The sequence below is a fragment of the Pholis gunnellus genome (genome assembly GCF_910591455.1).
Source record: "Pholis gunnellus genome assembly, chromosome: 11".
Classification (NCBI taxonomy): domain Eukaryota; kingdom Metazoa; phylum Chordata; class Actinopteri; order Perciformes; family Pholidae; genus Pholis; species Pholis gunnellus.
Window position 1 is genome coordinate 6,518,796 of NC_136538.1, and position 15,811 is coordinate 6,534,606.

Below are 15,811 nucleotides of genomic sequence, written 5' to 3' on the forward strand. Positions count from 1 at the left end.
TGGAAATTTCACAGGATGCATTTATTTGCAGTGAGGAGAGTTGAGCGGCAGTAAAAAGTGGCTGGTCAGGGAAATGACGCAAGTTTCACCTCGTATTGCTCTTGCTTTCTTAAAGAGACAAAAAAAAAAAAAATCATATATCCCCTCTTACCTGTAGTGCTATTTATCTATCTAGATTGTTTTGGTGTGAGTTGCCAAGTGTTGGAGGTATCGGCCGTAGAGATGTAATAAAAAAATGCATTTGAAAAACTCGACAGTAATTTGTCTTTACAGAAATCATTACCCGGTTCCTCAAAATAATCTACAACCCTTGCTGTGAGCAGTTTCATGGAGGAACTATTTTCTTTCTACCAAACTACACCCGCCAACCAACCGTGTGTCCACGAGTAGATGCGCTTTCTTTTTGAGCTGATTCAGTTGGCGGGTGCAGTTCGGTAGAAGAAAAATAGTTCTTATCTTGAGTAACCGGGCCATGATTTCGGGAAAGAGATCATGACCTTTGAGCACCACAAGCCGAGTGTCATAAAGTCCCATCACATTGGAGAGAAGGCAGACATCTCCTTGGCCGATATCTCCAAAACTAGACCAGCTCGCACTAAAACAATCTAGATTGACAAATAGCACTATGTGTGAGGGGAGAAGTATGCACTCTGATTTTGGGGTGAAGTGTCCCTTTAAACATTCTTGCTAACACAGAAAAACAAGGTGATAAGCAGGAAGACATGTCATAAAAATAAGAAAAAGTGCAAAGCGAATGTGGGGCGTACCTCACGATCGGACAGCTCATTTTGCTCTTTCCCCCTCCAAGCTGATAATAGAGTTGTTTGTAAAAATCCTGAGGCTCCGAACTAAACTGATAAGGGTTATTTATCTCGGTTGTTGTTCGAGGAAAACAATGCAGCTGTTTGAGGATGCGAGAGCAGACACCATTGGACCCCTCATCAGTGTCACTTTGAGTCGTATTCCAGACAATCTGATGTTAAATAAGATCCACTGCGGGGACTTGCCGGCTTCACGCAAAATAAACACACACATTCCGCTGACACCGTGTGAGCCTTTCACACGCAGTGGCGGCAGAAGCTGCATTTCCGAGCCTAATCTATTTTTAATCCTCCCCTCCCAACACAACCGCTTTAAGACTTGTCACCCGCCTTCCACAGCTGTCCTTTCAATAAGGCTAATGTCAGCGGCGTCAACAAATCCCCGCCACGCTGTGTCCCTCTGAAGTGGATGACAGCTTGAGTTTACTGGAGCGCGGCGCTTATTTCGGGGAACTTTTCGGGAGCCGAGTTATTTTCTTTGTGTACGTTATCCAGAGATAAAAGATGTGCCGGAGCCGTGTGCATCTCTTTAAAGAGGTATATGGTGTGTGTGTGTGTGTGTGTGTGTACTCCATCTTTTGACGAGGGCTATCGGCTGGAAAGATGAAGCTAATAAGAGACTCTGCATCACGCTGGAAATTAGAGGTAATTAAATTGAGCTTTGACAGGACTTTAGAAGGGAACATTTTCAAATATGTCATGCAGGAGAGAATTAGTGGGTTATTAGTGGTGCTGCTGGCATCTTAGAAAGCACATGAACTATTTTGGCGTAATAGGCCTTATAGCGCCTCCCGCTGTGTTTTAAGCCATGTCTGGAGATTCTGCTTTTCGGCGAGATAAAGGTAAATTACTTACTCACCGACTGATAATGTACAAGTCATCTTTCTTCAATTATAGCTCCGCGTGATTCCAATTAGGTCTCACATAATTCTCCCCAAGCCTGCACCAAGTATGAGATGATGTAAACTCATCTCCCTGAGTTTGAAGCCATAAAAGCTCCCTTACAGGCCCCTTTACGCTTCGCAGCAGACTCCTGGCCCATAAATCCTGCGCTGTTCCTCCCTTTCATTCTTGATGTTAACTATGCATGATGCTCTAATCGCTTTCTCATCTCTTTTACCACATCATCCCCTTGAGGAACAGTTATTTATATAATCAGATATCATTCCAGTTGTCATTTATCATTTTGGAGATTAGGGATATTGTTTTTTTTTGTTTTGTTTGATACCATCTTTGCTTAAGAAAGCTGTGGACCTATAACCACCGAGACAAATTTAATATACACCACGGCCCAGGTGTTAAAGCAAATATTCCTCTTAGAAATGACTTTTCATAAGCAGTGAAACACACCTTCATTAGCTCCAGGGGGTTTCACTGCTGCCTACCTACTTGGTCTTGAATGGCCAGTAGCATATGGTGGCTATAAAGTTAGCTAGAGGTAAACTTAAGGTAAATATTGCTGCATAATGCACATTATTGAGTCGGTTTGCTGGCTTTATGGTTGTGTCCCAAACAGTGCTGGACAGTAATTCATTATCACTTAACACGTGGTGAGTAAAGAGTACTGTGAGTCCCAACAAATTCTAATTTAACAATTACATTATGAGTTACCAATAACGCTCCGTAACCTCGAGCTTGTTCGCTACTTTGCTGTTACAGTCTGGTCCAATAGACGATCCCCCCCCCAAAAAAGCCTCCTTTTCATTTTGTAGGGTGTGTGGACGGCAGCTTCACTGTAAAGGTGGAACTGCAGCGCTGTAGCCACTCACTGTAGTTACACTAAGCTAGCTGTTGGTGGCCAGTAAACCAAAACATAGACTGGGTGTTTTTTAAACCCCAACTTTGACTGTAACACCACCTGAGGTCAAATTTACGTCTCGGAAAGTCATGCAATCCCCACCAAATTCAAAATCCAAGATGGCTGATCCACCCATAAACAGTAAGAAAAAAGCTGTAGTAATGTGCTGTTTATTAACATTTCGGTCCAATTTTGTCTCATTAAATCATTCATACATACAGTACTGTCTACCTTCTATCTGTGGACATGTTGCCAAGGTGTTTGTATGCGCAAAATACAGGCATAATGCGTTGTTATTAACTGGTATTGCTAACAATGGCTAACAATGGCTAACAATGGCTAACCTAGCTTTCCAAGGTTTCCGACTTCTTGTTAAGGAATACGGTCAAGTCGGGTGTGACATCATTCCCTGTTCCGACTTTTGATCTCCAAGTTAATGATTGCAGCATTATACGCAGTCGCAGTTTGACATCATTTGGCACAAGTTTTTGGTGGTTAGTATAAAACAGTCAAGTTTACTGTTTCTTGTATACTAACTGCCAAACACAGTATAGTATAAAGGTCAGCATATGCTGTCGGTACAAAATTAAATTACTATGTAGAATGGAAGGAGACACAGCTTATGACTCATTTCCACTGCTGTTACAATAGCTTAGCATTTTAGCTTTTGCTAAAGCTAATTCACAGAGGTCGCTGTTTGGCAGGAGTTACTTTGTCTCACTTTAGTCAGTGTAACATCATTTTGTGCCAAACTTTGCCAAACTGGAATATGTTATAATACAGCGAACAGAGAAAAAGAAGGGAATTTCACAAGATGTTTAGAGAAACGTTATGTGTGTAGCGGGCACTATTAAAGGCCATCAGCTAAGCTGCGGCAGCTCTGTCACCCCTGTTGAGAGGCAAGAGCCTGTCCTCACTGCCAGACTGCTTTTGAATTATTTAACCGCACACGCCACTGGTTACGGCTAGATTTTTACAACACCACGGAGCAGAGTGCTCCGCGCTTACTCAGGCAAATAAAAAAAATCGAAAAAAGAGCAACACAAAGAGGTGGCGGCGGACGGAGGCTCAGGCTGTGAGCAAATAGTTGCACTCAGTAGGTAGCTTTGCAAGAGCACTCACCGTGCACTCTGAGATTGGCAATGTAATGCATTTCAGCATCTTAATGTAAATGCAATACCATGTCGGGGACTGTCTGTTGTTTGGGGGTTTTTTTTACGAGCAAAGAGATGGCGACCGTGTGCTGTGTTATCACGTCAACTCAATTGATCTACTGATTCATATCAACTGCCGTATGCACTGAAGCGCCAGCAGCTCTGATGCTTCTAAACCACACACTGGGACTGTGTGACAGTGGTTAGTCATAAGGAGGAGGACTCAAGCGGACCTCTTGAAACGTTTCTAATATCCATTCCCATCAACAGCGGAAAACAAGAACAAATGCAGGACAGGAAGGTGCTGTTCCATACCAACAGAGCAAGAGAGTCGTGTACCTGCGAAAGCCACCTGTCAGTGCTAGTACGGCGGACGGCGTGATCGCACAGGCAGCTCCGTCGATAATGTTCCTCAGGGACCGGGCCTCTGCTTTACTGACAGCCCGGGATATGTCTCCATAATGCAGAAAACCTGTGGGGACGAGACCACGTGGTTATTAGTCTGGGAGCCAGCCATCAATCATAGCCATTTGCTCCGGAGAAGTGGCGAGTCAGGGTGAATTAAAAGTAAAGTAAAATGTGATGCGTTCTGCTGGCTGATGGAGGGCGACTTCGTGGTGCACGCCTACTGCAGACACAAGAGGATTACAGCCAGTGTACATACGGAGCTGAAATTATGATTGATGGATTGATGGGTGTCTTGTTGATTTCATGCATCTCACTTTGTACTTTCTCTTTTTTTTCCTGTGCTACATGAAAAGCTTACATTTTCTATTTCTTCCCTTGGAACAGACGGAGCTCCAACGCCAATTAATACCAAAATCCTTAATGATAGTTCTGTCTCCACCGCAATACAATATAATAAAACAATTCATGTTCCCGCTCTTTTAAGATTTACAGAATACAGTTGAGGGATCAGGGTTCAAACACATTTCCCCTCGCCAAAAACAGGCATCATATCTCGGCACGAAGCGCAGACTGCAGCGTTCCGAATGATGGATTATGACCGGTTTGATGAAGATGTCTGTCGGCCTAATACATCATCGGATGGAGTTTCTAACTGAATGGGAACCTGCGAGCAGTGTAATATAACGTTGTGATTTACCGCCTCATGCCGTGCTACAGTGTAAGTATCCAGCAACATCCTGAGCAGCAGCAGAGGACGCAGACAAATGAAAAGCTGCTTTTCTTTTGAGACATTTAACCACGTACGTTAAACGCTCCGTGGGATTTCTGTCACCGACAACAATTGAAGCTGATGCTATCTACATGACTGGGTGCTGCTGCATCACCGTCACCTCAGACAATAACCACCGCAGTTACGCGCTAAACTATAACTTCTTGTGCTGCACCTCCTTCAGTGGTGGCATGGCTCATAGGATGGCAATGTCGGTCTGTCGGTCGGTCCACCGCTTTGGTCCAGACTGAAATATCTCAACACCTACTTGATGGATTGCCATAGAATTTCTTTTTTCAGACATTCATGGTTCCCGGAGGACTATCCCTACTGACTTTTCCTCTATGAGGTGAACATTTGTGGTTCATTGAGTGGACCTTCTCAACAACTATTGGATGGATGCAGACTTTTACAGTCTTTCTAAACTTGCGAACTATCGCTGTCATCAGGTTAAAATACTGCGTAGTGTTAACACTTTGGTTCATGACCAAATACCTTCAGTATGATATCATCATCAGCTAATTAGCTAATTAGCAAATGTTAGCCAACATACTAACCTAAGATTGTAACCGTGGTAAGCGGTGATGAACACGCTGATAATGATGAACTACAGGGAGGTCATTAGGCCAAATCCTCTAGAGACCATGAATGTCTGTATAAAATGGCAATCCATCCAATAGTTGTTGAGATATTTCAGTCTGGACTTAAGTGGTTGACTAACCGACACACCAATATTACACTCCCAGAGACATGCTACTAATGAGGCTCAAAATATATGTAGTTTTATAAACTTTGTTTAGGAACGGGACCACGCCCAGAACACGGCACATTTCCCCCGGCCAAGTATTTAAGCTATACTAACCCGTTCACTTCCTCTTCGGATCCGTTCTCTCATCCCTCCCCCCCGACCCCGTTTTTTGTTTTCCTTTTTCTCTCTCTCTCGCAGGATTACAGGAACGACTGGGGACTCTGCACCTCCAGAGCTTCCTAAAAGACGGCCCCCCATCCAACAGTCTCCGTTCCCACCAGCCGCCGGACACCAACGGTCCCCCGTCACGTCCCTTCATCCCTCTACCTCTATCCCTAACCTACATCTTTTCATCCCTCTACCTCTATCCCTAACCTACATCTTTTCATCCCTCTACCTCTATCCCTAACCTACATCTTTTCATCCCTCTACCTTGATCCCTACCCTACATCCCTTCATCCCTCTACCCCTACCCTACATCCCTCTACCTCTACCCCTACCCTACATCCCTTCATCCCTCTACCCCTACCCCTACCCTACATCCCTCTACCTCTACCCCTACCCCACATCCCTTCATCCCTCTACCCTACATCCCTTCATCCCTCTACCCCTACCCTACATCCCTCTACCTCTACCCCTACCCCACATCCCTTCATCCCTTCAACCCTCTACCTCTTCCGCTTCCTCATCCAACAATCATTCCGTTATGCAATAAACCTCTCGAAACTCATACAGTTATGTGCGTGGTCCTTGTTAGTGAAATCATATTTCTCACATCCCTCAAGCTCATTTTTTTTCTATCTCTAGAAATGATATCATGAACTCTCACGACTCAAAATGATGACCTTTCCGCTCACCAGGCATATTTCTTAACTCCTCCGTTGGAGGTTGCAAAAGACCAAATAATTCAAAAGATCAAAAAGCGAATTTTGGACCTCAACTTGTTCTCTGTATAACGGTTTGGTTTCCTTCACATTGAGCCTCACAGAGCCTCATATAGCGTGGCTGCAGTTCTTCAAACATGACCGGATTCATTTACCACTGCTCTGGAAACTGTCCAAACGCCTTCATCCAAAAATCAATCTGTGATTAAACTCAATATTACACAATTCCCCACAGAAATTTTAGACAAAATCTTCCTTTTACAAACACCTCTAACATTTGAAACAAATCATAACCCTCCCACTGTAAGTCAACGACCTCTCACGGTCTCTGCTTGGATGGCCCTCTCTCTCTCTCTCTGCCCGGCTGATTGATGAGGGCTCATGGGAATTCCACAGCAAGCGTTCCCCTCCGCAGTCACTGTTCATTGATTTTTATTAAAAACACCCCTGCTGCCTTTCCCCATTGTCTTTTCACTGTAAACTCCCTGCTGGTCACATCTCATCTCGCTTTAGAAAAAAACACTTTACAGCCAGCGCCTCGCATAAGGAGCCTCCTATGGGACCAAAGAAAGGACACAAAAAAAATGAATATCACAAATGACACGCGGGCCCCCCGTGTCTCTTGGAAGCAAACTCAAGTTGTAGTTTTCGGTCTGTAATTTGTGGAGTGGCAGAGTGGAAGTGCTGAGATGTTGATGTACCACTTTGCTGCATCCGGTTGAGATGAACGCTGCGGTCTGCCAGAACGTCGCTGAATGAGCGAAGCCCTCTGCGGTACCACTTGTCAGCCGTCTTGGGTCCAACCCCAAACACACTTGTGAACAGCTGGCAGGAAACGAGGTAAGGACGTAATCAAGAAGACATGCTTTCTGAAATGACAGGCTCTTCTCAAGGGTGGGGGGGTGAGGGGGTGAGCATTCAAAAGTTTTGAAGAGCTCTGCGTCCTTAAGAGATAGCAAATGCAAATCTTGTTCGCAGCAATTTCAAAGCACCAAAAAAACGAGGGAAGAAAACTAAGGATGGAGTTGTTTTTTTCCCCCGTCTACTGACCTTAAATGTTTGATACCTCTCATCAGAGAGGAGCTTCTCCACTTCAAACGAGCGGCCACATTGAAGGACCTCCTGCAAAAATATAAAAAGGAAGATAATATCATTAAGAAAAAACGCTCTCGGTGTCAGCATCGGCGCGCTATACTCTCCCCGGTTTCCGTTCGATCAGCAATTAACAAATGGCCTCAAATGGCCCATTTGTAAAAATGTTTCCATTTAAATCAGGGGGGGGGGGCTCCTCATGTCCTCATTTCCATTTCGTTTAAAGAAATAATGACTTTGTTGTTGTGAATCCTGGGATTAATACCGTTTTTTATGGCGTTCATAAAAAAAGCCCAAGGTAACGCTTTCCCCTCCTTTGCTGCCATTGTTTGCTCCGCAAAACAACTTTGTCCCGCGTTTAATTGTCTCGGCAGAGCACGACTAATTTGCCGGTCGCATTTTTTAACTGCCTCTATTTACGCGGGCGCATAAAAACGAGGCGGCGCTTATCTGGTTAATGTCAGCCGACTTCCACCGGGGTGACCGTTAAAAGTCGTTTTTGGCGTTGAAAATGAGCATGTGTGTTTTACAAGACGCTTCTGTGCGAATGTTAGGCTTGCGCGCGGACGGGGGGTGACATCTAGTATCAACGGGCCGGTGAACTCGTGTATCGCAGTGTGAGTGCAGTGCACGTTTAAAGCAGCCTTCGCTGCTCAATGACGCGACCACCCGCCCACCGCTGCTTTTCAACCCCTCGGGCGAAGGCTAACCCCTCAGACGTAGGGATAATGCTTCGACACACTCCCTGCTTTGGGGCACACACACTTTTTAACATGAGCAATGTTTCTCTCTCTCTCACACACACACACATGTAGGCCTATACTGACTATTCCTCCCCAACTCTGCCTCGGTGCTCCCAGACTTTCATGTCAGTGGTTTTATTTCTCCCCCCCTGACTTCAGAGCGACTCAGCCGCCTCTGTGTCACTCCGATGTTCACAGGCACGTCATGCGTTTTGTTTTCACTCTGTTTGGTTTCACTTTGTTTCTCGTGTCATGTCATTTTTCTTGTTTTGAGCCGCGATCTGTTCAAAGAGACAACCTAGCGGAAGAAGAAGAAGAAGAAGAAGAAGAAGAAGAAAACTCACCGCTGGGTGTAGGCCTACGTCTGAATCATGAGAACAACAACAGGGAGAGGTCATTCACGGGCAGTCTAATTTAGTCTCCTGGGACGTTTATGTTATTTTTTTTAATAACTCTGCTTTAACGCTGACAGATTTGACAGATTTTGAAACTTGCTCTGAGCCCCGCCGTGTGTCTGTTCGGTTTAATGTGTCAGAGAGTTGGCCTGCAGAGCTGCACCCTGGTCCTCCTACAGGGACTCGGCGTTCTCTCGGAGCAAACATTTCTCGACACTTTCCCTGACAACTCGCCGAGATGTTCTGCCCTGAGCGCGACTGTAGGTGAGGGGATGATTGCCAAGTGACCCGAGAAGACTTTCTTTTTTTTTTTTTTTTTCTTCCCAAAGACGAGATAAATCAGCGTGATGCCTGTCAGTGTGCGTGCTCATGTGTGAGCGTGTGTTATGTGAGCTTGTCTGTCTAGGACTTGAAATTTCGAAACTATTTTTGATATCGTTTTAAAATATTGTATTTCTTTTCTTTTTCTTTTTCTTTTTTCTAGCCTTCAATAACTCACAGCAAACGTGTTTTTGCGAGATGAAATTCCACTTCGGCGTCGCCTGAAAGCATACGTGTATTTCTGCAGATCGGTGTCGTTAGATAGAAAGTTCTGCTGCATTCTTCTCGACAGCGACACACAATCCGCACAGAGGTCGATGCGGAAAAAAAAGTACGAAATACTCACTCCGTGAAGAGAATACAGGGTCAAGGAGAGCAGCTGACATTTCTTTTCTTTTCTCAAAAATCTCTCATGACATCTAAATGTGAAATGCTCCCGATGAGTCGGCTGATGATGAGTCGTTTCAAATTGGTGGGTAACGATGGTGATGATGTTTTAACCGATGACGATAGGGTTGGGTGATAATGGCTGGGTGTACTCCAGAATGAACAATATGCTGTCACTTGATGTTCATTGTTCCATGTGAGCTTTTCATAATGAATTTCATCCTTTACAGTACATCCTTCTGTCCGTCCGTGCCATTCTGGTGAATGCAACATCTCAGGAATGTTTACTTCAGGGACGAACTGATTTGATGTTAGTGGTCAAAGGTCACAACCCCAAGCCTACTGGTTGTGAATGAGGACAAAAAAATCCAATTTCCTAAAACAGCTATAGGCACTCTTGCTTCATCAAGCAACAGTAAAAAAAAAAGTGCAGTTATCAGGGATTCCTTTCAGCGGCGGATTAGTCCACATCTGTGTGTATGTTAAGTATTTACAGCAGCAGGGCGGTTTGATTGATTTTTCTGACTCATAATAAACTGCGGCGCCTGTGTTCATCGTATTGAATGAACACCCACTGCAACGGTGTGGCTCACTGATGTGTTTTTGGACAACAGTGGAAGCTCTGGCTACGCTAAGCTACGATGAATAAGATAAATTAGGCTTTGGCCACACAGAAAATACTTGTTAGTAGGATCAATGAATTGTTAGTCAGCCAGCCTGAGAGAACATCGTCAACATAAAAACAACTTGAGAACACACTGAAGTTGATATGTTTTGACACATTTCTACTGTGAAATCCTCAATTGCATAATATCTTTAACTGATACTAATACTAACTAATCCTGGTCTTAGTCAGTTCTCTCAGTATTGTTGAACTGAATAAAAAGGGCCATGGGTCAAGGTCATGGTTTACTGTTAGATTAAAAGCTCATTAGCTCATTAATAGCATTCCATATACACTTATCACAGTGAACAATGCATTATCTATTGTTTGCACGCAGGCAGACTGATCCGAAATACTCTCCCTGTTTGGTAATTTGAGAGCCTTTGGATTCACGAGCTATGTTGTCGGAAAAACAAACTTGTACGGCTGCCCAAATAAACCACTGTGGTTTCGTGCGACCGCTATAGTCTCAACACATAATACAGATGGATTGGACTGGGCTCCGCATGCAGACTCTGGGCCTTACCTCGATGACTGCCTTAGTGTGTTCTCCCAGGCAGGGCAGGTCCTGTGTTTCCCCCAGGCGCCGCACTGCCCAGGGCAGACTCTTCAGCACGGACGCAGCTCTCCTGAAGGCCAGGCACGGACCCTCGATCTCGTTGAATTCGTAGTTCTCCGCCAGCACTTCAAAAGCATCCTCCAGGGAGAGGTAGAGCAAGGACAGGTCAGGGGAGAAAGAGGTATAATGTACACTCTGAAAAAAAAATGGTCCAGAATGGGTTCTTTCGGAATCATTTGCTTCGGAAGAACCCTTTTTGGAAGCAAGAGTTCTTCGAGGATTGTTGAAAGCACGAGTGTTAAAAGGGAGCGACCAACAGCCAGCCCACACATTTCACATTTCTCGAGGACAAGCTGAAGATCCCTATATGGTTCTAGTTAGCACCTTTATGTCTAAGAGTGTAGGGCAGAAGATAAGGTGTAAAAATATATTGTCTAATAAGAATAATAACATGGGTTTATTGTACAAATCACCAATTCTTCAACACATTAAATAAAGTAAAAGAGAGTGAAAACCCAAGAAAAAAAGCGAGACCTGGCACATATGTGTCAGGTGTGCATTCACTTGTGAGATGCACTGACCCGTGCAGGAACCCAGACAGGGAACAGAACTCCCTCCAGTTCCTTCCTCCCCCTCTTCTATCACTCCTCTCTGTGTCCCCGTCCCCGTCACTTTACAGTACAGGACGTGCTGCATGTTGGTTTTCTTCTGGATGACCGGACAGAGACATTAGAGGCTGGCGAACACCAGACAGGAACCTGTCATTCCCCACTTGCTCACAACAGGCTCCCCCAGGGGGGGCCAGTCTCAGGCTCTCCCTTCACAAACGCAACATGCTCAAACGCTCAAATAGGCTGCAGTCAAGACCATGGAATGAATGGATCTGCAAGAGAGAGCACAACTCTGACAAGAATCCTCAAACTTTTTAATTCTAAAGTTGGTCATTTGAAGCTGCTATAAACAATGTTTTATTGTAATAATGGATCAAATGACTGTGTGTTGGTTTAGAGGGGTAGCATTCAGTGACCAGCACCAAACGGCAGACAAAGTCAGCGACTAGCTGGTGAACACAAATGGAGCGTTTAGCTGCAAAAGAGAAATATGTTTCTTTCAAAGGTCGGTGTACATAAACAGAGCAAAAGGGAGAGTGAATATTGGACTGACTGTGTGTTGTTTGACCAGAAACATTACTTTTTATTGAAGACAATAACATAAACCCTGGCTCTGTTCTGTGAAGTGTGTCAGAGTAGGCCCCAAAAGAGTGACAGTGAGCCAGCATGCACAAAAGCACTCAGGCATCATCAATTGTATTATCTACACCTGTGCTTTTCCCAACATGACGAGTCACAGTGTCTGCTGTGAAAAGAGCAGCGTTGCTCTGTGTCTGCTGGATGTGTAAAGAGGCGGCTGTTTGCTATTGTTACTGCGGCCCCAAAGTGGCACAAAAATTATGTAATTATATATTATATTATGCCAATCTGCATCAAAATAAAAACAGTGCTAATAGTGCAGAATGTGGCAGAATACTAAGGATATACATGGAATTCTGGGCCTTAGCCCAATGGAGCTGTATTTAACACTCTGAACATTAAAGAGTAACCGCACACGAAGCTATGAACTAAATGATGTAACCGCACTGCGATGAAACACATCAATGCAGAAGGTGATATTGATATTTCTTTCCAAATATATAAAAAAATGGCGTTTCATGGTTGAAAATGAGCGCTGGGTCCCTGCCGCTAAGAGACGGAGATGCTCGGTTTCACGCTGGCCAAAATCGAATTGCTACAGCCGCGACAGTCCATTCCCTTGAAAAAATTAAAATCAGCCCTGATATTGCAAGGCTAATTTTGATCGTCCTCTAATCAGACCCCCCTCCTCGCCTCACTCCACAGCGTTTTTGTTTTTTGGGGGGGTTTTTGAAACCACTGTGTAGCATTACAATCACAGCAAACCCTGTTCTCTCCTTTCTGTGGACTGTGGAGCTATCAGCACATTACAAAATGTGGTGAATCAGTGTTAATGACGATGTAAATGGTTGTTTGGCAATAGCGAGGTGCTTTCCTACACTGTGAAAAGTGTGTGTAAATAAAGTTGTCTTTTTTTATTGTATTTAGCAGCTTGTTAGCTAGCTCACATTAACTTGCTAATTCCGTTACATTGCTAGTTGCTGCAGCAGCAATGGTCCGTCTCCGAAGCGGACGCCCGCTCTCCTTCCGGCAAACTAGTCTCCGAGCGGCGGGGCAGAGAGACCGCAGGGTCTAATTCTTGTATCACTTATAAACTGTAAATCCATCAAATTCAGGGCCCCATGCCATATCGCTAATTTCTGAGCTACCTTAGCCGTCGTATTAGTCGACGCTGTACCGATTAAACATAATGGCAACTTAGCCATAACCACAAGCATTTAGCAACCTGAAGGGTGTTGTATATCAAAAAACTGAATAACTGAAATAATTAAGTTACCAAATTTGGTAAACGTTGGATTAAATATTCATTTGAGGAGAGGTTCAACAAGTCTACAGCAATGTCAGCAGCTGCACTTAGGCACAGTGCAGCTTTGAGCTAAATGCTAACGTCAGCATGCTAACAATGACAATGCCAATATGCTGATGAACAGGTATAAGTTTTGCATTATTTATGCTATCATTTGCTAATTAGCACTAAACATTAAGGACAGCTGAGGTTGATGAGAATGTCAATAGTTTTGCAGGTATTTAGTCATAAACTAATGTATTGGACAAACTGACTAGCCATCTGGAGCACCCGGAGTTTTCCCGATGGGCTCCTTGGTAATTGGGGCCAATGCAATGCAAAATATACATATTTTTAAATAAAAATAGCCAAGTGCTGTCTGCCCACTGCGGCAGGGTATTACATCAGCCAAACACTTTTGGTCCAGTCCATTCTAACTTTACATGGACCCTTTCCTGAGACATTTGGAGAAACAGTGGAGTGGAGAGCGACAATCCAAAACAATTAAGAGAAAAGAAGACCCTTGAGGTTGATGCAGCCAATTATAACATGACAAATTATTAATTTGGTGCTGTTACCAGTCAATCATCTCAGCCTAGTGAGCCTATAGGCGCTGGCAGCAGAGAGCAGAGAGAGCAGCCCAGTTTCAACTCATTGTCAAAGTTTTGAAGCTGAAACGGTAAGACAGAGGACTAGAGGGATAAGATAAGCAAGGTTTGAGTTTGCATGACTGGTTAGCTAGAGATTAGAGATTAGAGACGAACCACCAATGTCGAGCGTTTTTCTTGCGCAAAGATTTGATGAAAGTGGGCTATTTTTCAATCTCATTCTGGTGGTGGCAGATAACCTCAAGTATGTAACATGAGTGTCTGTACACACCATCCATCTGGCACACCAGCGTTGCCATGGCTAAAAATGTTCTGCAACATACTCAAAATGCAGAGAATCTGTGAAGGGGGAAATATGTGTGGAATGGATAGATGTGTTTGATCAAACACTCCAGAGAAAAAAAATAAGAATTGAGTTTCTCCAGGTGCTATCCTCACCAAACCTTTTAATAGAATGAAGTGAGAAAAAACACTCGATCGTCACACTGTGTGATGTTGGCATGCGGCTGCTGCTGAAGTGATGAGCTACTGTTGCAGAACCAAGTGGAGGAAAACATGTCGCCACATGAGGGTTGGATCATCGGTATAGCCGTTCATCAGCCTAACAGGTAATAATTCCTGTGCGGGCTATGACAAACATTTGAAATGAGACTGCATGTCTGAATGTCTCTGAGATGGGGCAGGTTGGTGCCGTGAGAGATGAAGAGCTGCAAGTGGGCTCTGTGCCTGTACTAATATGAGAACTCCCATTATTTCTAATAGGCAACACTTTCCTGAAAAAATTGAGCTAGTTGTTATTGAAGCATAGAAGTGTAATTCTCTGGCGTAAAGTCCCAGGTACAGGACATTCTTTTTTTATTCAGCCATCAGCTTAAAAAAAAAGAGAGTAAATGGTCAGAAAATTACAGAACAGTGTGTGAACATCTGACAACGCACAACAGATTTGTGCAGCACATCTAAGGTTTCATGGAACAGTGACTTGATACAATTATCACATTTCAGTCATTTATAGAGGCACATAACAGGAAATGTTAATGTGTTGCTGCATGAAATTCCTCAGGGTATTCTTCTTGCTAAAACCCCTCAGCATGTTGTCTTGTGTGCTTCTTTACATTAGGGAAATGGAATAATTGCATTTCTTCTCAAGTTGTTGTTTTGTTATCTCAGTTTACAGTTTTAATTTGGTGTGTATTTACACTGTATGCCTCCTACAAAAACAACTTTCCAACCTACACATTGTTGTTGGCTTCAAAGAACAAACAGCCATTTTGTCGTTTGTCTTCTTAGAAAACCTTTTGTGGTCGGCCAGAAATACTCTACTTTCTTTACACATTCTCGATTCTGTGTGGTGATTTTAATAGTACGTCTGTTACGTCCATTTCTATATAATGTAACTTAAACAATGACTGAAACTAAAATGACATTCCTGGTTGGGTCCGGCAACTTCTGAGAAATCAGACGGGTCTCTTTGTTCTCATGATTCATTCCCTTCCAGCTATTCTCCCAACCTTTTCTCGCTGGTCAGGAATTGTACAATTGTCCTTTTTTCACAGCAGACATTTTAACTTGTCATAACGGGAAAGGGCAAGTGTTTCTAAAAACATTAATGGCTCTGTTCTATTCAAGTGTCCCAGTAAGCCCTGACAGCGTGATGGCGAGCCTGAACAACCCAGACCCCAGGGAAAAAAAAGTCAAAAAGCGTTGACTTTATGTTTGTTCCATGACGTTTCTTATGTCACGTTACAAACGACACTAGCTGTTATCCATCTATGGATGATAATGTAACGAGGTCACGTGACAACCCGTGTTTTTACGGTTGTCACGTGACCTCGTTACATTATCGTTTTAACACAAATCATAATCTTTTTTTTCTAACCTCAACCTAATTTTGTTTCTTAACCCTGACCAGTCGTTGAACCAACTTTAAGCCCGTGGCATTGTGCGTTTCTGCTGGTGTTATAGGAGGCTAATATTAAATGGATTTT

General features: G+C 43.8%; 1 protein-coding gene across 1 annotated transcript in view; it reads right to left on the reverse strand.

Moving 5' to 3' along the window:
* Positions 1 to 15,811, reverse strand: part of dntt (deoxynucleotidyltransferase, terminal) — a gene marked incomplete at its 5' end in the record, with an annotated part of 73,544 nt that overhangs the window by 41,545 nt on the left and 16,188 nt on the right. The window contains 4 exons of the mRNA XM_079169037.1: positions 4,113 to 4,245; positions 7,284 to 7,407; positions 7,633 to 7,704; positions 10,711 to 10,881. Coding sequence (XP_079025163.1) covers positions 4,113 to 4,245; positions 7,284 to 7,407; positions 7,633 to 7,704; positions 10,711 to 10,881 — 500 coding nt within the window. The remainder of the gene's footprint in view (positions 1 to 4,112; positions 4,246 to 7,283; positions 7,408 to 7,632; positions 7,705 to 10,710; positions 10,882 to 15,811) is intronic.